This window comes from Cetorhinus maximus, chromosome 14 (genome assembly GCF_964194155.1).
Source record: "Cetorhinus maximus chromosome 14, sCetMax3.hap1.1, whole genome shotgun sequence".
NCBI lineage: Eukaryota > Metazoa > Chordata > Chondrichthyes > Lamniformes > Cetorhinidae > Cetorhinus > Cetorhinus maximus.
Window position 1 is genome coordinate 112,117,527 of NC_135892.1, and position 21,878 is coordinate 112,139,404.

Consider the following 21,878-nt stretch of genomic DNA (forward strand, 5'->3'; position numbering starts at 1 on the left):
TAGGTTCTTGCCAAATATCAGGGACAACACTTTGCACTATTCCTGCAACTATAAATAAGACACTGCTGAAAAATGCCACATGGTGATTGTTACCATTAGTCATAAATATACAACCTTAGATAGGGCATTTCTCTGCACTAACATATTCTTTCCAAGGACACCAGAACGATGAAGCTTTCCACCTTTAAAACCAGAACTTGGTACAATTTCACTTTTACTCTCAGAATTGAGGAATGTTTAGAAATGTCTGGATTTCTTGCTCAAGGCGAGTTTCCCAGACAATTTAGGAATCAACAGCATGTATGCCAGATAGGTAGAAGTGACATGTTCACTAATGAGTTTGGATTTACTTCCCCCTTAAAGGCATTAGGGAACCTGTTGGGTTTTTACAATAATTTGGAAATGTTCACGCTCATCCTTTTCTGGTGATAAAATGAGATGAAACTGGTATCAGCAAATCAATCTTTTGAAGGATGCCATCAGTCACAGTTATTTTCAGATTATATTTTCAGAGTGCAAGACAGTAGGTGAAAACAAAGTGCCTTTGTGGACCAACTGAATGTACACAATCAGCCTGACCTCTCCTATTGTGCTAATAAGGTCTCAACAACTTGAAGTGCTTGTAGTTTTGCCAACTCTGGACATATTCCTGGAGGCATCATTACATGGCTTCACACCTCAAACCCACCCTCCCCCACGCCAAACTCCCACCATTTGTCTATTCTCCAGGCATGCGGCCTGCCTACATAAATTTGGAGAGACTCTTTGTTACCCAGTTGGATTAATATTTACTGTTAGTAAAACAATTGCCATCTCCAATAAATGAGAGTGTTCAAAGGAAACAAAAGAATACACTTAATGCTTTGTCAATCCAAAGAAAACACAGGCACTCCAAAAATCCACCCTTTGTCACCTGCTGACATGTCAATACTTGCCATGGAAGGAAGGTCGCAGCATTTGTCTCTTAAGACCCAACCCAGGCTGCAGATGATGTCAAAGCTTTGGATTTCAAACTAGAATTGAAAGGAAAAGATAAAGATTACTTATTAGCACCTCAGCAGATAACAAGCCTGAATGGCCCTTTGTCTTTCTAATGTCTCTTCATCAAAATCACTGCGCTCGTTTTACTCCCTTCTGTTGGAAGATCATGAACCTGAAAAGCTAAACTCTTTGCATTTCCCTCTCTTCCTCTGCAAATGTTGACAGACCCAGCATCTGCAGTATTTTGATTTGCACTCCCTTCTGCCTTTCCTATGCTTTTTGAGTTATTTTAACTTTCTTCTATCTTTCTAAAGTATTTTCACGACCTGATTGGTGTATGTGTCCAGTGATTTTCACCGTTTTTTAGCTTTTTTGTGTTATGATAGTGTTTGGTATACTCTACCTGACACTGTCGCTCTCTTCCTTCCTGTTCCATTTTATTCAATCCTATTTGGGCCTCACTTTTGCTCCAACTTCTAGCTTGACAAAGAGTACATGCCTTTAGCATCAAATTAACCTTTTTACAGATACTGATGGACATGCTTATAAGAAAGAGGCTAACCTCGGTTCAAAAGATATTTCAGTTTCCTCATTACTGAATAATGTGATATGAATGTACTATCCAGAAGGAATGGCAGATAAATGTTACTGTCAGTCGACAGCTTGGCATAAATCCCTGCCAGCTAGTTGGGTATCAAATGTCCTAGCAGTAGTACCTGAAAGATCAGCACCTGTTAACTCAATGAAATTGTCATCACTTACTGAAGCAGACCTGCCCTTTGGTCCTTTGGATTTAACCAATTTTCCGAGAATTTCATATCCATCGGTGGTAATGTTACCGGGTGGATTAGCCATCTTCTCTTCAACTTCTTGACAGTCTATGATCAGTTTAACAGTATTCTGGTTTACCATAATATGAACCTGCACAGGAGACATGGAAAAAATGCCAGTTGAGTTCACATTTCACACACTGAAATACTTTTTTTGTATTCAATAAATTGAAGGATTAATTGAACTCGATGTTCCTCCAATTTTGGATCTCTGAGTATCCTTGGCAACCTTGTTTTCAGCTGCCTAGACATAAGCTTTGGGATTCCCTCCCTAAACCTCTCCCGCTTCCTAAAAGCTGCTTTGCTTTGGAACATTCTTTGAAACCTTCATCTTTGACCAAGCTTTTGTTCGCCTTGTCTAATATCTTACATGGCTTGGTGTCAAATTTTGTCTGATAATGCTCAAATGAAGCACATTGGGATGTTTTGCTACATTAAACACATTATATAGATGCAAGTTGTTTATGTAATTTGCCTATATGAAGTACAAGTTTAAATTCCTAAATCTTTTTCATGTCTTGTTTTACTCTTTCAAATGAGTATAAAGAATGCATTTCTGCTTGATTATAGATTCATTTTATTTGTAAGTCCATGACTCTGCTATTGAAGGACAATCACACTTCATATATTAGTATACTTCCACATACTGACTCAACAATGGATCTGTCAAGGATCTATTATTCATCAGAACTTAATGGATGAGCAAAAACAAAAATCTGACCTATTGCCAGAGCTCTATTCCCTCACACTAATGTTGGTTTAATTAATTCAGTGGAATCTAATCGTTTTTAGGAATTTTGTCTTCAGTTTCCTTCCCCCATTTTATCTTCCTCAACAAGTCCTGCGCTACCCACAACCAAATTTAATTTTGTCGGAGAATTCTGAGAATATATTTAATGATCAAAGACTTACTTTAGAAAGCTTTATGGTTAGAAATGTTTAAGGGTGATGTACAACCCTGGACAGACATATTGCTTACTGTTACACCCTGTTATAGGCAGTAGATGGCCATCTAGGTTCAGTAGACTGAAGCATCAGCCATGTTTTAAAAGAGTGAAAGACAAACTGAGACGAACCAGGCTTTTAAAGGCCAGAAGGTTGGAAGAAGGAAAAAGACCAAAATAGATGATGAATTCCACAGTTTTGAGCATCTGGTGAATAAATTAGAAGGTTGCACAATGAGTTGAGTTTCAGCTCAGGAAATATCTACTAAGGAGATAGAGCACTGCTTCACCAGAATGATAGCAGGGCTTAACAAATTAAATTATGAGGTTGCACAACTTCCAGTTGCAATCCCATGATTTCAGAAAGCTGAGGGCAATCTAATTAGGGTGTATACAATGAAAAAGGGATTTTATTGAATAGATAAAGATTTTTTAAAAATCCAGAATAAAGCAGGTTCAACCTTAAAAATTAGGAGAAAAATCAAGAAGCACTTTTTCATACAACGGTTAGTGGAAATCTGGAATTCTTTCCAAAAGGCTGTGAATGTTGAGTCAACTGAAATTTTCAAGATTGACACTGATGGATTTTTTAGGTAAGAGCATTAAGGGATATGAAACAAAGGCATGTAAATGGATTTGATGTAATGATCAACAATGATCTAATTGAATGGTGGAATAGACTTGATGGGCTAAATGGCCGACTCTTGTTCCTATAATAAATGGATGTGGTGCAAGGAGACAAGTTGTAAGATGGAGGTAGAAAAGATTACCTTAATAGCAACAAGCTTTATCTTGTATTCTATGGAGGAGCATAACAACAGTTAGAATAGTCACCCGGCTGTAAAACTGTATGTAAATCTTGGGCAGCCTCAAACTACTACAATTCAAGGAAAAAAACATGTTTCTCATGAAAGAAAGAAATTGAGTTTGAAGTCCGATCTAGCAGTGGAAAAGATGGGAGAAATTCCATCTAAGATTAGAGGAGTTAGTGAGACTGAGACACCAATAAAATAAGGAGCAATAAGAATGGAACCAGCAAAGGTAAGAGGTGGCTAGTTCCTTGCAAGTGATGTCAGGAAATTGCCTTCAAAGAATTGAAAGACACAGGTTTTCATTGATTCATCAAAAATGAGATCAATCAAGATGCTGTGATTGAAGTGCTACATTTTGAGCAAATCAAAGGTTGTAAGAACTAAAGGTATGCAATTTCAAGGATGCTGATGAATATAAGGTGGAATTATCAGTAGAAAGGGTAATTGAGAAGGTAATTTCTAAACAGAAGAGATTGAATTGGAGGAAACGGACTGTTGAATGACTGAAATAAAGGCAAAGGGTCGTGAGATATCATCAACCACACCACAGAGAGATTGGAAAGGAAACCAGGCAAGTGCATTTCCATAGCACTCTTGATTTATAGGACAACATCAATGCATTCCACAGGAAGGAATAAAGTTAAATTTGGACTGCAAGCATGAGACGGGAAGGAGAAATTGGAGAATGTTAGGGTGGGAGATGAAAAGTACGCTGGAAGGGAAGAGGAAGAAAAGTTTACTACAGCCATGATCACAAAGAATGCCATTTGTCATTTTGATAAGGGCTGTTTCAGTACTGTTGTGTGGCCAGAAACCTGATCAGATGAACGATGGGAGGCCATAACTAGGATTTGATTTTAAATCCTGCCAAAGACTTTAGAGATGCTTAAGTCAATGATCGATGACGTGTCAATGGACATATTCTAGCTATATGGCTGATAGAGACATATGGAGATGCAAAATATCAGTTTGCTGCGAGAAAAATAGTAAAATCAAGCATAGTTTCCAATAGACATATTATTTTTTCAGAATAAGGTGGAGTGAGTATTATAGGAAGTACTTCCCTTACACTTTCCTTCCCTTTTAGAGGGGATGATTACTGAAGGTTTTCTGGCTTGGAATCGTTTAATCAGTCTCCAAATCTAAGCCTGGCCGTGATGTTGATATATGGAATTCAGGGTAGGGTCACTCATGGTGGCTCCAGTACAGATGTGAAAGGAGGAGCCTTCAACTTTTGGAATTCCACACAGAAAAAAATAGGAAAATTGTCCACAAGGATTGAGCTTGTTTAAATATGCCCCCATGATTAAACTACTCAATTCACCCAACCCCTCTGTTGATGTCCCCCTGTAAATTGATTGATTATTTTCAGCCTGTTTTATTTTTAACTGCCCCTTCCCCAATTAATCCCTTAGTAAATGTACTCCCATAATTTTTTATATGCTTATTTTTGTTTATTTAAACTTGATATTCTTGACTGCTTCTGGCATGGTTCATAGCATATGGGTCCTTTATACATTTTACAGTTGTTGATTTGTTAATCTGCAATCCTAGCACCAGGACAGTATGTATTTTTGAATCTTTTGTGCTTACTTAGCTTAACCTTAACAAGGCAATTGCTGGGTCAGGCCTCATCGATCAAGGTTTTTTAAAAACAAATTGAAAGTCTCAGAACTGTAGCGGCTCCAATTTTCCACTGCATCCCTCAATGCTCACAGCAGTATCCAAGTGTAATCAGAAAAGGGCAAAATCATTCAATTGTCAGATGTCAGGATCATAATTCCATGCTTTTTTTTTAAATCCAAGTTTCCCCAAAGGTTTTTGACTGTGTTTTATAGAACGTTTACTGAGCTCAAAAACCTTATTCAACTCAAATGAATCACTCGACTGAACTTTGAAACCAAAAGCTGTCATTATCTATTTAACTATGTTATTCGAGAAAGAACAAAGTCCCAAATCACTCAACAGTTAATTAAGTTACTTTCTGAACTGTTTTTGCATCAATGGCAAGGAAAATCAGGTGGAGTGGATAACAGGTCTATGTATTTGAACCACTAGCTTGTCTCTTGGTTTAAAGTACCAGCTATAAGACCATAAGACATAGGAGCAGAAGTAAGTCATTCGGCCCACCGAGTCTGCTCCATCATTCAATGAGATCATGTGCAATCGCCTGTTTCACACTTTCTGCCAAAGTTGAATTTCACCCCAATCTATTCTTGGGAATGTTGGCTGAAAGCAGAATATTGACTAGAACACCAGGATAATTCCCTGCTCTTCTTCAAATACTGTCATGAGTCCTTGAAAGTCTGCATGAACCACAAGCTTGTTTCTTGGTTTAAAGTAACAGCTATAAGACCATAAGACGTTGGAGGAGAGGTAGGTCATTCGGCCCATTAAGTCTGCTCCACCATTCTGAGATCATGGCTGATCTAATAATCCTCAACTCCACTTTCCTGCCTTTTCTCCATAACCTTTGATTCCCTTACTGATTAAAAATCTGTCCATCTCAGCCTTGATTATACTTAATGACCCAGCCTCTACAGCCCTCTGCAGTAAAGAATTCCACAGACTGACTACCCTCAGAGAAGAAATTCCTCCTCATCCCTGTTTTAAATGGGCGCCCCCTTACTCTGAGATTATGCCCTCTGGTTCTAGACTCTCTCACAAGGGGAAACAACCTGTCAGCATCTGCCCTGTCAAGCCCCCTAAGAATCTTATGGGCAGGATCTTTAGGTCACGGAGCAGGGGGGCGGAGCCCGCTTGCCGACGCATAAAATGACACGGGATGACATCGGGCGGAACTTCCGATGTCACCCTGCGTCATTTCCATTTTTAAGTCGGCGGGGGCATAGCCGAGTCAGCTGTGCGCCCGCCGACCTGTCAATGGCCAATTGAGGCCATTAATAAAACAATTTAGGTAATTTCCAACCTTAGAGTTGGCGGGCAGGCTGGGAGCCCTGGCGGGCTTAAGAAAAAGCATGAAACCTCATCCACGGGCAGGATGAGGTTTCATGAGCGTTTTAAAATATTTAATAAAGGTTCGAGTTAAAGTAATGGACATGTCCCAACTCATGGGACAGTGTCACATGAGGGGGCATGTCAGGGAAATTTTTTAAACATTTACCTTCAAAGTTTTAATTCTGAGCCCTTCTCCTTGAGGCAGCACTTAGCCTCAGGGAGACTGAGCCCATCTCCTTGAGGCAGCACTTAGCCTCAGGGAGATCAGTGCACTCATTCGCGTGCACCCGCGAAAGAGCGCACTCTCGGCTGAGGGAATCCCCCCCACCCGCACTGGGAGTGCATTGCTCTTCCTGGTGGACGTCACGCTGGGTGGGCTGTAATTGGCCCACCCACGTAAAATGGTGGCACCCGCAATCGGGGACGCCAATAGGAGGCACGCCCACTCCTGCGCTTTCCCCCCCCACAACGGGGGGAAAATTCTTCCCTGTATGTTTCAATAAGGTCACCTCTCATTCTTCTAAACTCCAATGAGTACAGGTCCAACCTACTCAACCTCTCCTCATAAGAAAATCCCTCCATACCCAGGATCAACCTAGTGAACCTTCTCTGGACTGCCTCCAATGCCAGTATATTTTTCCTTAGATAAGGGAACCAAAATTGTTCACAGTATTCTAGGTGTGATCTAACTAGTGCCTTGTATATTTTTAGCAAGACTTCACTATTTTTATATCCCATTCCCTTTGAAATAAAGGCCAACATTCCATTTGCCTTCTCTATTACCTGTTGAACTTGTATGTTAGCTTTTTGGGATTCATGCACAAGGACTCCCAAATCCCTCTGTGCTGCAGCCTTCTGCAATCTTTCTCCATTTTTATAATATTCAACTCCTCTATTTTTCCTGCCAAAGTGCATAACCTCACATTTTCCCACATTATATTCCATCTGCCCACTCACTTGACCTGTCTACACCTCTCTAGACTCCTTGGGTCATCCACACCACTTGCCTTCCCACCTATTTTTGTGTCATCCGCAAACTTGACGACAGTACATTCACTTCCCTCACGATGACTTATATATTAATGTCATTAATATATATTGTAAATAATTGAGGCCCCAGCACTGATCCCTGTGGCACTCCATTAGTTGCAGGTTGCCATCCCAAAAATGCCCCCTTATCCCAACTCTGTCTTCTATTAGTTAGCCAATCCTCTATGCATGCTAGTATACTGCCCCCAACACCGTGGGCTCTTATTAAGTAACCTAACTTGTGGTACCTTATCGAACGCCTTTTGGAAATCCATATATATTATATCCACTGGTTCCCCTTTATCTGTCCTGCTTGTTAACTCCTCAAAGAATTCTATTAAATTTGTTAGGCATGATTTCCTCTTCATGAAGCCATGCTGGCTCTGCTTGATTAGATTTTGTATTTCTAAATGCTCTGCTATTACATCCTTTATAATAGACTCCAACATTTTCCCAATGAAAGATATTAAGCTAACTGGCCTATAGTTACCTGCTTTTTTCTCACTCCCTTTTTGAATAAGGGTGTTACATTGGCCATTCTCCAATCATCTGGGACTTTTTCAGAATCTAAAGATTCTTGGAAGATTAGTACCAGTGCATCCACTATATCTGTAGCTACTTCCTTTAATATCCTAGGGTGCAACCTTATTGGCCTTTAGCCCCATTAGTTTCCCTAGTACTTTTTCTCTAGTGATAGTAATTGTATTTATTTCCTCCCCCGCACCATTGCCTCTTGATTATTTAGTTTTTTTGGAATGCTATTATTCTACCATGAAGACTGAAGCAAAGTATGTATTCAACTCCTCTGCCATTTCCTGGTTCCCCATTATTATTTCCCCAGCCTCATTCTTCTATGTTCACTTTGGCATCACTCTCCCTTATTATATATTTATCTCCTCTCCTGTCCGTTTTTATATTACTTGCTAGTTTACCCTCAAAGTTTATCTTCTCCCTCTTTATTCTTTTTGGTCATCTTTTGTTGGTTTTTAAAACTTTCCCAATCCTCTGGCTTACCACTAATCTTTGCCACATCGTATGTTTTTTTCTGTTAATTTGATACTGTCCATAACTTCTTTGGTTAAAAGATAATGGGCTGAATTTTACTGGTTGGATGGATGGCCCGACATATGTCAGCAACATACATGGGTGGATGGCAGGTCTTCCATCTGAAATTTATAGGAAGTAGATAATCAAATGGCTGATGCCAGGGCAGCAGCCTGCTCTGAGGGCTGCTGGCCCAGAGGGCTGGCATCTCTGCTGCCTCAATAGTGCTACTAGAAATGGTGGCTTCTGCTAAACATAAGAAATGGAAGCAGGAATAGATCACATGGTCCACTGAGGCTGCTCTGCCATTCAATATGATCATGGCTGATCTTGGCTTCAACTCCATTTTCCTGCCCACTCTCCATACCAAAAATCTGTCTATCCTAGCCTTAAATGTATTCAATGATGGAGCATCCACAATCCTCTTGGGTAGCAAATTCCAAAGATTCATAGCCCTCTGAGTGAAAAAATTTCTCCTCATCTCAGTCCTAGATGATCAGCCCCTTATCCTGAGACTGTGCCCCTGGGGGGAATTTTCCCCATGTCGGGCGGGCTGGTCGGAAGTGGGCACGGGGCTAATCGCCGCCCGCGATTGGCTCCACGCCGCCAATTAAGGCCCGCCCAGCGTGATGCACGGCCGGTAGCACTCAGTGCCACCTGTGCGGGCAGGGGAAGAGGGAGAATCAGAGCCTGCGCTCTTTCCCGCATTCACGCGAAAGAGTACAGAAATCTCCAAGGCACTGAGCTGCCTCAGGGAGATTAAGTACATGTTGAAATTTTTGAATGAAAGAAAAATAAGAATAATTTACACACGTCCCCTCATGTGACAGTGTCACATGAGCTGGGACATGTTTATGAATTGTGGGAAAATTATTTATTTATTTAATAAAACCTTCAGGAAACCTCATCCCGCACGTGGATGAGGTTTCCTGAAAAACGCAAAGGTCGCTTGGGCTCTTCGGCTGCCCGCCACCCTTAAGGCCTGCCCAAGTCTGGCCCCTTGACGTCACTGCGCGTCATTTTATGTGTCGGCATGCCAGGCCCGCCCCCGCACGCCGATGTGAAAATTCTCCCCCGTGCTTTAGATTCCCCAACCAGCGGAGACAATCTCTCAGCATCCATCCTATCAAGCCCCTTTAGAATTTTGTAGGTTTCGATGAGATTGCCTCTCATTCTTCTAAACTCCAGAGCATATAAGTGCAATTTACTCAACGTCATATCATAGGACAACTCCCTCATCCCAAGTACCAATTTAGTGAACCTTAATTAGTGTACCGACTCCAATGCAAGTATATCCTTTCTTAAACGTGAAGACCAAAACTGCATACAGTACTCCAGATATGATCTCATCTGTGCAACTCTAACAAGATTTTTTTTATTCTTGTACTCCAATTGCCTTGCAATAAAGGCCAAGAGGCAAGCAGGAAACCTACAGCCGACAGCAAGTAGACTAAAAAATAAAATTAAAAATTTTGGGGACAGGTACTGGAGGGGAAGCCCCTCCTAGGATATCACTAGGACTGCGCGCAGATGTGGCCTTCCCTATCGGCGCTCTGTTTTTGATATGGAAATCCTTTCTCCTCCGGGCTGCTGCCTGGAAGCCACCTCCGCCTAGCTGGTGGCCTCCCCACGTGGCAGGGAGTCGACCTACCATGGGTAAAATGTCGGAAGCCTGGTAAAATAGTCCTGATTGGGGACTTTACATGTGTTAATTGACTGTCTGCCTCCTTGTGGTGGGCAGCCTGCCCAAGATGGGTCCCACCATCGGTAAAATTCCCCAACAGCGGGGCATGGTCGGGTAGCCAATCCACCATGGCTTCCCCCAATTTTAGTGCCCCCCTGTCCCCCATCCAGCTCCACTTCCACCTCCTGAGAGCTGTAAAATTCTGCCTAGCATCTCGGTACAGCATTTCCAAGGTACTGCACCACAGTGTTAGCCTGGCGGGATATGTGCTCAAGACTCTAGAATAGGCTTTAAACACAGCTTTTCAGACTCAGAAAAGCTCTCTCATAGCCAGGACTAACATTAATCTTCCACCAGGGGCTGTGTATTTTGCAGCAAATGGCTCATCTCCTGACTCCCTAAAGCCGCTCCACCATCCAAAAGACACAAGTCAGCAGGGTCAGTGCAGAAACTGGCTGCCTTTGTTTCCTATATTACAACAGCAATTACACTTCAAAAGTACTTAATTGACTGCAAAGTGCCTTAGGACATCCTGAGGTTGTGAAAGGCACTATATAAATGCAAGTCATGACTGGAAAACTATGCGCTGAACTATATTATGCAAATAGAAGCGGACTAATGGCTTTGCCCTGGGGCAGGGGTCCGGAACCTTCTATTTTCATAACTGCTACTCAGTATTTTTCTGTCAGCCCCTGACACATAAATTTTCAAAATCCCATCAGTAACATTTAGAAGTGATTCCAAAAACATCATAACCATTCATGCACAAAACCATGGTGTCTCCAATCCCCAAACATCTCATTTATCATGTTTCCCACTACATGTCCCATTCCCTCTCGAGTTTTTGTATTGATTACAAGTAAAGCTGTGGAATGGAATTAATGGCAGTACCAACTGTTCTTCAAACTAATTTCTCATGATGGCTACCATCAGTGCCCTGTTGGGTAAATGCAAAGCTTTATGGATCACTGAACTCATGAGGTCCAATAAAAAGAAAAGAGAATGACCTTGCCGTTGAGATGCTTATTCAATTTTTTTTATTCTTTTATCTGATGTGGGTATCGCTGTCAAGGCCAGAATTTGTTGCCCATCCCTAATTGCCCTTGAGGAGGTGCTGGGAGTTGTCTTCTTGAACTGCTACAGTTCACCTGGTGTAGGTACACCTACTGTGCACATATGCACTAGGAAGTTCTAAATTCAACTCCCGGTACATGCTAATTTAGCTGACTGCAGTAACAGTTCTACTATTGGCCTCAGTGCATCAGAGTAGGGAGAGAAAATGGGAACAAAAAAATCAGCGAGCATTCCTGCTCCAGACCAGGGTAGATCTCAAGTCCATGCTAAGTTAGCTTATTTCAGTCAAGAAGCTATGGGCAGTATTACAATTCGTATCACTGCCCCAGGGTAAAATTGATGATTATGGGGGACCAGCCACATTCCCCATTTCTGACCATTATGTAATGGCACTTTGCTGAAAACAGACGACGGATGAAAACAGGAAGGGACTTGGCTGCAAACTCCGCAAATTTGATACAGCCTGGGATAACACTGGCAATCTCTGTCCATAGATGATGAATGGCCACTCGGATGAAATCCTGGGGCCAGCTGCTGTGCCCATGAAGCTGAATCCATGTCAGGGTTACCGCTTTCATAAGGAAGGGAAGTATACTGGGAGGTATCTAAAAACAATAAATTCCATCATTTGGTTATTTTCAGCTCTCAATAGTTTCCTACCAAGCTCATAGGGTAGGAGCTGTTGACTCTGTTCCAAGTCCGGCTACCATAACTGACATTGACAAAGTGCAAGAATTCTGTACCACAATGACTTCTGGTGCTCAGAGACCATCTGCTAACACTCAAGGGGATTATACAAAACTTGAAGGCTTGGGTTATGAATCGAAGAATTCATGTTCTTGACTGATAAACTGCAGGACCTTATTGCATTTTTAAAGTAAAGAGAAGAGAGAAATATGAAATACAAGCACGTTATTACTTCTTTTGAAGAGGGACGGTTCCAAACAAATAGATGCACTTTGAATTGGCATGGACAATATCAGTACATTGGCACTAAAGCAATAATCATTATGCAGAATAACATGAGTAAACCCATTCTTGCAAAGACAAACACCCACCCTCTGATACAGATTGTGAATCATCTATAAGTTGTGCATCAAGGACATTGTGGATACAATGGCCCACCTCTTGTCACTCATAACAGGGTCAGAGCCAATTTCATTCATATTGAGGGTTCCAGAGTCCCTTTCAGCCAAGGCAACGCAGTAACAATCACAGAGGGTGATTCAGATCTGCATAAAACCAGTACAGCTTTAACAAAGATAGAGAAGATACTGCTCCATCAATGCAGGTAGTAGGCCCTTCTGATAAATTCTTCCAATACAGTACTACATTGTACCTTTCCTCTTCTTGCTGTGGTAAGGCAAATTCTGCCAAAATAAGCAGTCCACTCACATAAGATATTACTCATTAACATGACTGAAAGATTCAGTGCATGCACCCCTTATTGAAGAACTCCTCACTGCACATTATAACAACACGATAAATATGGCTTTCCTTGTTTTAGTCAGCATGCCCATGGTTGGTTCAATTGCAGAGTCAACAAATTTACTGAAGCCTATTTTAATTCATGGCAATTATATAAAAATAAGGCTACCACAAAACAAGAGTTCTGTTATAAACTATAATTTACAGACAGGATGTGTCCACTCACACTTATTACAAAACTCATGACAAACCACCATAGCTACCATGCTTGATACTTCCTTGCTGTCTTAGATGTCAGGTTGGATCCTGTCAGTTTTGTTTTCAACTCAGCACACCTCATGAAAGAGGTGAGTGGTAGAAGAAAACTGTTTCTGATCCAAGTTTGCATTAAATTTAAAAGAAAGAACTTTCATTTTATATAGCAGCTTTCAAAACTTCAGTGCCCTAAAGCAGTTTATGACTTACAAGCCTTATACATTGCCACAGTTTTCACTGTAAGAAAAAAAATAGCAGCCAATTTGCAACAGGAAACACCCACAAACAGCAGAGGTAATGGCCAACCACCTGTTTTAGGTGTTGGTTGAGGGATCAATGTTGGACACCTGGAAAGCCCTCTCACTCTTCATCAAAAAATGAAGTAGGATCTTTTATATCTTTCTGAGAGGACAGACGCTGCCTTGATTTCACAACATATCCAAAAGTTGGTACCTCCGACAGTACAGCACTTCCATTAGCCCAGACTATGTGCTCAAGTCTCTGAAGTGGGACGTGAACCATGGTTAAATAGGAGCAGGAAGTTAAGCATGCTGTGAGTACAGATATTATCGGGTGATACAAAATAACACATTTCTTTCTGAAACCATTCACTGAACTCCACATGCCTGTAATCAGCCCCTGGCTTTCTGTTGTTCTACATGGAGACCCTTTATTGGATTCATGTCTTGCAAATGTTCTTAATTGTTATATTTCAGATGCAACAGATTTTCTGACAGATGTCTCCAAAGATGAGATTCTTTGTTGGGAGCATGAAGCCACAAAAATATCCCTGTAATATTATCCTCTGCAAAGGAGGCACAGATTGATGAGTAGATTCACCGGTGGTCCCCAAAGGAACAAACCAGTCCAACTGCACATTGAGAATCCACGAGCCAAGTTGAGAGAAACAAGAACCTCCCTCCCCCGCCCCCAAATTCATTCAATCTCAGCCTGCCATCCATCAACCCAAAGGCTTTTTCAGCACATCATCTAACTATTTCAAGATCCTGATGTTAAATGCCCTTTTTTGGTAACCCACCCCAGCTGTCGATTGGCTGTCACATAAAGAAACATGCTGTTGTCTATCTTAAACTTAAAATAATGCGATGACTAGGAGTCAGCTTGGTGCTGGAATGTATTGTCAGGTGAAGTGTGCAAACCAATGTGGTTGCACTGCCACGTTTTCCAATGACTGCACATACCCAAATGGTCAGCTGGCTGCACACACCCCAATGGGTAGCTCTCCCAATGGTATCCTCCAGATTTTTTCAACTACGCTTCAAAAGCATCTGATTTTCCCTCGGGTGTGCAAAGGAGATCAAACAGAACAACAATGTTGCAAATCCCACTTACTTTTGAAGCGTTGCCAAGTTTCAATCAAAAAATGGAAAGCGTGTCAATATTTTCTTTCTACAGGGCTCTGATTTATTCAAGCTTTGAAAGAGAAAAAAAATATGGAATTTGTCCCCAGCTGATTCTGACGATGTAATTAAAAGCAGTTAAGTCCAGTAGACAGTGACAATCTGCACTTTTTCTTCCCTTTTCTCTTTTGGACTTTCCGTTTCTGCTTTCCATTCACTCCAGTGGGATGAATTCTAACTTTTTGTTTGGTTATGTATGTATGGAACAAATGAGTTTTAGAATTGAAGTGAAATTGCCAGGAGTGCTTTTGAAGAGGGCATAAAAGGAAGCTATCCTGGACTTAAGGCACTGAAAATTAAAAGGGAATCTCGAGAAATGGTGGGCAGAATTTAGCCCTCGATGGGCGGGCGGGCCCCACCGGCTCGGCGGCGGGCGGGCAGCTGAACTCCGCCGCCGAAATGGGCCCCGCCGCCATTTTGAGTGGGCGGACCAATTAAGGCCTGCCCAGCGGGCCACCTGATGGGAAGCGCTATGCGCTTCCTGTGTTGTGTGTGTGGGGGGGGAGGGATTCCCCAACTGTCAGAGTGCGCTCTTTTGTGCATGCGTGCGAAAGAGTGCACTGCCCCCTGAGACAAAGTGCTGCCTCAGGGAGAGCGCTGACAGTTTGATAAACTTAAAAATTAGAAAAATTTAAAAAATATTAACATGTTCCCCTCATGTGACAATGTCACACGAGATGGGACATGTTAATAAATATGACTAAAACTTTATTAAAGTTTTTTAAAACAGACATGAAACCTCATCCCGCCAGTGGATGAGGTTTCATGTTTTTTCTATTGCCCGCTGGGGCTCCTGGCCTGCCCGCCAACCTTAAGGTTGGACAGGCAGGGCCTTTAATTGTCTTAATTATCCTGTCAATGGCCTTAATTGGCCATTGACAGGTCAGCAGGCGGACAGCTGATTTTGCTGTCCGCCCACCTTCCTGAATATTTAAATGGGGCGGGATGATGCCGGGGGTTCCCCCCGATGTCATCCCGCGTCGGCGAACGGGCCCCGTCCCCAACTCGCCAACGTAAAAATTCTGGCCGGTGACTGCACCAAATGTTGCCAGATGATTGATTCAGAATGAACAATATTGTTCACCCATGAGCTTGGGTAGTCAAGGTACCGCATGAAGTGGAATGGATAGAGAAAAATCAGGAGGTTTGAAGGTTCAATCTCTATTTTGTGTTGATTGCCTCCCCTGGGAGATTTGATAGAGGGGTAAGAGATGTGTGGACTGGGCAGAGGGTGGTGGATGTTGGTGTACAATTATTGGTGTACAAGACTCCACTATTGTCTGGATAAGATATTGAGATTGCTGGGCCGAATGGTCTTTTTTGCCCTTGCAGTATGCCTCAGCCAGGGTGGCACAATGGGCAGTGGCTGGGAAACAAAACAATTGGCTAAGGGAATAAGGATTAGCATTTGTTCCAGCTCCTCATCATTGCATCGTGATTCACCGTTGTATTTCATCTGTAGGCTCTTGGTGGGAATGAGATTAGGCTCTGTTGTTAATGAACTTCCATGGTTGAACAGCCAACTGACACCCACCATCCAGGTTCACACATGAAGAAATGGGTGAGGTAGATTCAATAGTTATGCCTATCACCAAAAAATGATAAGGCTGGGAAACATTTTCCTTGGTGAGCTAATAGAAAGGTTTTGTTAGAGTATACACAATGTGAATACTTCTACTTTTGGAAGAGCAGAGCTAGAGATTATCAATATAAGATAATCACTAATAATTCAAATAGGGAATTCCGAGAAACTTATTTATGCAGAGAGTGGTGAGAAGTGGAATAGGACATGGTTGCGCCGAATAGGGTATATGCATTCAAAGGGAGGCTATGTATGAATATCAGGGAGAACAGAATAGAGGGTTTAGAGGGTTGTCCTAATACAGCTAGTTGAGGAATGATCGGAGGAGGCTTGAGTGGCGTATAATGACCATTTAACATAATTCTATGAAACTTTCAATAAGGAAATTGATATATCCCTGAAAAGAAAAAGAAATTGCAGGACAAAGTGGGACTAATTAGATAACTCTTTCAAAGAGCCAGCAGAAGCACAATGGGCCAAATGTCCTGCTTACGTGCTGTAAAACTCTGATTTCATGAGGTGCTCAATGAGCAATGCTGTCAACATCGGTGGAACCCTTCACCGTGTCAAGAAAGGAGGCAGGGTGGGGGTGGAGATGAGATGGTTATTTAAAAATGGTAGATACTTCGCATGCTGATGTAAAAGTCTTCTGCTTCGCATCTCCATGCTTCATGGTTCATCATTTGAGAAGATCCTGGGTCATAGGAATTTACTCAACTCCGTCCTTCTCCCTGTTAATACTGTCTTGTCTTGCAATACATTAGCTCATTAAGACATTATTTTCTACTGAGTATTTGCCAAGTGCCCACTGCATGTCAAATTTACAGATAATCAAAATTAACACACTTGCCTTTAAGCTCAGCCAGAGTATACACCATTAATATTCTGAATTTTCCTGAAGAGTTGTGCACAGTATGACACATGCATTCTGCTCACTCACATTAGCATATCCTCAGAGCAAAAGCTTTGGCTGACAGCCAGAAATATTCCAACCTCTTATTTTCCAAAAACAACCTATAAATGTCATGTGTTAATGTTTCTCTCATGACATGATAGGACATGGTTGAGCTGAATAGGGTATATGCATTCAAAGGGAGGCTATGTATGAATATCAGGGAGAACAGAATAGAGGGCTGTCCTAATACAACTAGTTGAGGAATGATCGGGGAGGCTTGAGTGGAGCATAATGATCATTTAACATAATTCTATGAAACTTTCAATAGGGAAGTTGATATATCCCTGAAAAGAAAAAGAAATTGCAGGATAAAGTGGGACTAATTAGATAATAAATGTCATGTGTTAATGTTTCTCTCTTCCATTTACAAGTGAGGAATAAAAGGGATTGTTTCGATACCAATAGAATGTATTTACTTTGTATCCAATAAATTAGTTCTGCTGGTCCTAGTTTACACTTTCTTTTATTCGAGTTTTATTTGAACAACTTATACCTTTTATACCACTGGAGGCTAATATTCAAACCCAAAATCTCTGTTCCTCTGACTCAAGCCCCTTACATAGGAAATAAGAGGGTCCCAGGATTCTACTACCCTTTGTGTGAAAACGTGCTTTTTGATTTCAATCCTGAAAAGCTACCTTATTGAATCCTTATATCATTTTAAACTCCTCAGTGAGATCATCTGTCATTTTTCTATAACTAAGGAAATACAAGCCAAGATTATGCAACCTATCCTCAGAAATTAATCCCCTAAGCCTTGGTTCAGCTGCACTACAGCCCCTCTAAGGCCAATATAACTTTTGAGGTGTGGTGCCTAAAACTGAACACTGTGCTCCAGATGGGGGTCTGACCAAAGCTCCACAGCTCTGAAACATTAATTTCTCCCCTCTGCAACCATAGTTCATTCCTCCTCCCTTCACTCCACTATTGATAACTGTGTGTTTCACCTCCTAGGCCCATGCCCTGGAATTCCCTCCCTAAAACCCTCTTCCCCTTCATCTCCCTCTCCTTCAATTCTCTCCTTAAAACACACCATTTTGACAAAGATTTTGGTCACCCTTCCTAAAGTCCCCTGCTTGGCTCGGCCTCTGTGTTTATTTGCCTCCGTGCCTTGGGATACTTATCTACCTGAAAGATACAATAATACAGCTACAAGTTACTGTTGTTCATAAATCCTTGTGCCATTTTGACTAAGTGATCTCCATAATATTCCAAAACTTATTCCTAGCCTATTACAACTTTCAGCAACAGGAAGCTAAAATACAAAGCTGCTCATTTTTTTCATGGATCATCTCTACCAACTCAAGTTGTCACTACATCCCTTAAGTCCTTCTCACTGCAGAAACATTTCCGATTGACCTCTCAGCTTAATGATGAAGTCTGCTTCATCACTGCTGATTGGCTATTTGTTCATTTACTTACTATCTAACCTCACAAGCCAATCCTGTCACCTTTTAACAGAGATCTAGAATGGAGGGCCCAGTGGATTTGATTCCACATGTGACTTTGATCCTTGTGTATTACGTGGGTTTGACCTATTGTGTCAATAATTATTGAGAAGTCAGGTAAAGGCCTTTCGCAAGGGTCAAAAGGGAGTGGAATAGAAGATTAAGATAAATTAGGAAGGAATCATTAGGTTATTTTTGTCAGCTGTGGTTTACTGGTAGCACTCCTGCCTCTGACTCAGAAGGCTGAGTTTAAGTCCCAAATCAAAGACTTGAATCTATAATCCAGCAAGACAGTGCAGTGCTGAGGGAGTGCTGTACAGGCAAAGGTGCCATCCTTTAGATGAAATATTAAACCGAGGCCCCATCTATCCTCTTAGGTGGACATGGAAGAACCCCTAGCACTATTTCGAAGAAGAGTAGAAGCGTTATTCCCAACAGCAAGGCAGCATTTGGTCAAGCATGGCATCATGGAGCCTGAGCAAAATTGAAGTCAAAGGGAGCAAGGAGGAAAGCTCGTCACTTGTTGGAGAAATACCTAGCACAAAGGAAGATGGTTGTGACTGTTGGAAGTCAATCATCTCAGTTCCAGAACATCACTGCAGGAGTTCCTCAGGGTAGTATTCTAGGCCCTACCATCTTCAGTCGCTTCAACAAGGACCTTTCCTCCATCATAAGATCAGAAGTGGGGTTGTTTGCAGATGACTGCACAATGTTCAACACCATTCATGACTCCTCAGAAACTGAAGCAGTCCGTGCCCATATGCAGCAACTTGTGGACAATATTCAGGCTTGGGCTGATAAGTGGCAAGTAACATTCACGCCACACAAGTGCTGGGCAATGACTATCTCCAACAAAAGAGAATCTAACCCTTGACATTCAATGGCATTACCATCGTTGAATCGCCCCACTATCAACATCCTGAGGTTTATTTAAGAACCATCCAGAAGGACAAGGATAGCAGATAGATGAGAACACCGCCACCTAGAAGCTCTCCTCCAAGTCACTCACCATCCTGACTTGGAAATATATTGCTGTTCCTTCACTATCACTGGGTCAAAATCCTGGAGCTCCCGAACAGCACTGTGGGTGTACCTACACCACATGGACTGCAGCGGTTCAAGAAGGCAGCTCACCACTGCCTTCTCAAGGGCAACTAGGGATGGGCAATAAATGCTGGCCCAGGCAGTGAAGCCCACACCCCATGAATAAATTTTTAAAAATAAGAAATAGGAGCAGGAGTAGGCCATTTATTTCTTCAAGCATATTCTGCCATTCAATGAGATCATGGCTCTATCCCCATATCCCTTGATGTTTTTAATATGTAGAAATCTGTCGATCTCAGATTTGAAGATACGCAACAACTGATCCTCCACAGCCATCTCGGGCAGAGAATTCCAAAGATTCACCACCCTCTAAGTGAAGAAATTCCTCCTCAGCTCAGTCCTAAATGGCCTTTATTCTGAGATCATGTCCCCTCATTCTAGACTCCCAATCAGGGGAAGCATCCTTCCTGCATCTACCCTGTTGAGCCCTGTAAGAATTTTGTATTTTTGAATGAGATCATCTCTCATTTTTTTGAACTCCAGAGAATAAAGGCCCAGTCTATTTAATCTTTCCTCATAGGACAATCCTTCAATCCCAGGAATTAAACTGATGAACCTTTGTTCCTTCTATGGCAAGTGTATCTTACCTTGGATAAGGAAACCAAAACTGCACACAATACACCAGGTGGAGTCTCACCAAGGCTCTGTATGATTGCAGTAAGACATCTTTACTCCTTTACTCAAATCCTCTTGTAATAAAGGCAAAAATACCATTTCCTTCTTAAATACGTGCTGCACCTGCATGTTCGCCTTCAGTGACTCATGAACAAGGACTTCCAAGTCCTTTTTAAGTTCAACGCTTCCCAGCCTCTCACCATTTAAGAAATACTCTGTGGCCAGAATGTTCAGGATGGTGGGAGTTTGGTACATGCCTGCTGACTCCACCAGTCCTAATACTATTTCATGTTCTAACAAGCGTTGATTGAAGAGGCACTGCAGTGAGCTGCCTGTAACTAAGTGCCGGAGGAGAGGTAAGCGGTAGGGTTTGGTTGGAAAGGTGGGGTGGTGGTGGTGGGGGTAGGGAAGGTCAGGGGGCTGGTTTCGAGGGGGCGATCAGGGTCGCGGGGGATAGATTGCAGGGGAGGGAGGTCCAGAAGTCATCGATTTTTGTTCAATTTTGGGTTTTCCCTCCTGCCTAAAAATTGAGGCTGGGCGGGAAAAGATCTTTATGTGGCCATTAAATGGCCACTTAAGGGCCTTAAGTGGAGCAAGGACAGGCTTCCTTTCTGAGGCCCTGCCCACCACAGTGTAAAATCATGACCAGGTTGGGGCGGGCAGGATCCCGGAAGGAATCCCATCCATGCAATTTCACACTCCCCACCCCCCAACCTCAAACCTGCCATGCGGGGGTAGGAGGGTAAAATTCTGGCCTGTATTTCTGTTTTTCCTACCAAAGTGGATAACCTCACATTTCTCCACATTATATTCCATCTGCCAAATTTTTGCCTACTCGCATAGCCTCTCCGAATCCCCTTGAAGTATCTTTGCATCTTCCTCACAACTCACACTTACACCTAGCTTTGTGTCATCTGCAAACTTGGAAATATTACATTTAATCCCCACATCCAAATCATGGATATGGATTATGAATACCTGGGGTTCAAGCACTGATTCTTGCGGTACCCCACTAGTCACAGCTTGCCAACCTGAAAATGGCCCATTTACTCCTGCTCTCTGTTTTCCATCCATTAACGAGTTCTCAATTCCATGCCAGTACTGCCCCCCCCCCCCACCCCCTGCCCCCCCTCCGCCAATCCCATGTGCTGTAATTTTGTTTAGTGACCACTTGAGTGGGACCTTATCAAAAGCTTTCTGAAAATCTAAATATACCACATCTACTGGTTCCCCCTATCTATTCTGCTGGTTACATCCTCAAAAAGCTCCAACAGGTTTGTTAAACATGATTTCCCTTTCATAAACCCCTGTTGACTCTGCCCAATCTTATCATTATTTTCTCAGTGTCCTGTTATCACATCCTTGATTATAGATTCTAGCATTTTACCGACAACTGATATCAGGCTAACAGGACTGTAGTTCCCTGTTTTCTCTCTCCCTCCTTTCTTAGATAGTGGGGGCACATTTGCCACCTTCCAATCTGCAGGAACCATTCTAGAGTCTATAGAACTTTGAAAGATGATCACCAATGCATCTACTATCTCTACAGCCACCTCTTTCAACACTCTAGGATGTTGATCATCAGGTCAGACCAGGGACTGAACTGGACCAGCCATATAAATACTATGGTTACAAGAGCAGGTCAGAAGATGGGAATTCTGCAGACTGTAATTCACCTTCTGACTGCCCAAAGCCTGTCCACCATCTACAAGCC

General features: G+C 42.2%; 1 protein-coding gene across 3 annotated transcripts in view; it reads right to left on the reverse strand.

Annotated features, from left to right (window-relative positions):
• col12a1a (collagen, type XII, alpha 1a) overlaps positions 1-21,878 on the reverse strand; it is a 273,614-nt gene that overhangs the window by 63,332 nt on the left and 188,404 nt on the right. For all 3 annotated transcript variants that reach the window (XM_078557493.1, XM_078557491.1, XM_078557492.1), the window contains 2 exons: positions 1,744-1,902; positions 936-1,013 (listed from right to left, as the gene is read on the reverse strand). In XM_078557493.1, coding sequence (XP_078413619.1) covers positions 936-1,013; positions 1,744-1,902 — 237 coding nt within the window. The remainder of the gene's footprint in view (positions 1-935; positions 1,014-1,743; positions 1,903-21,878) is intronic.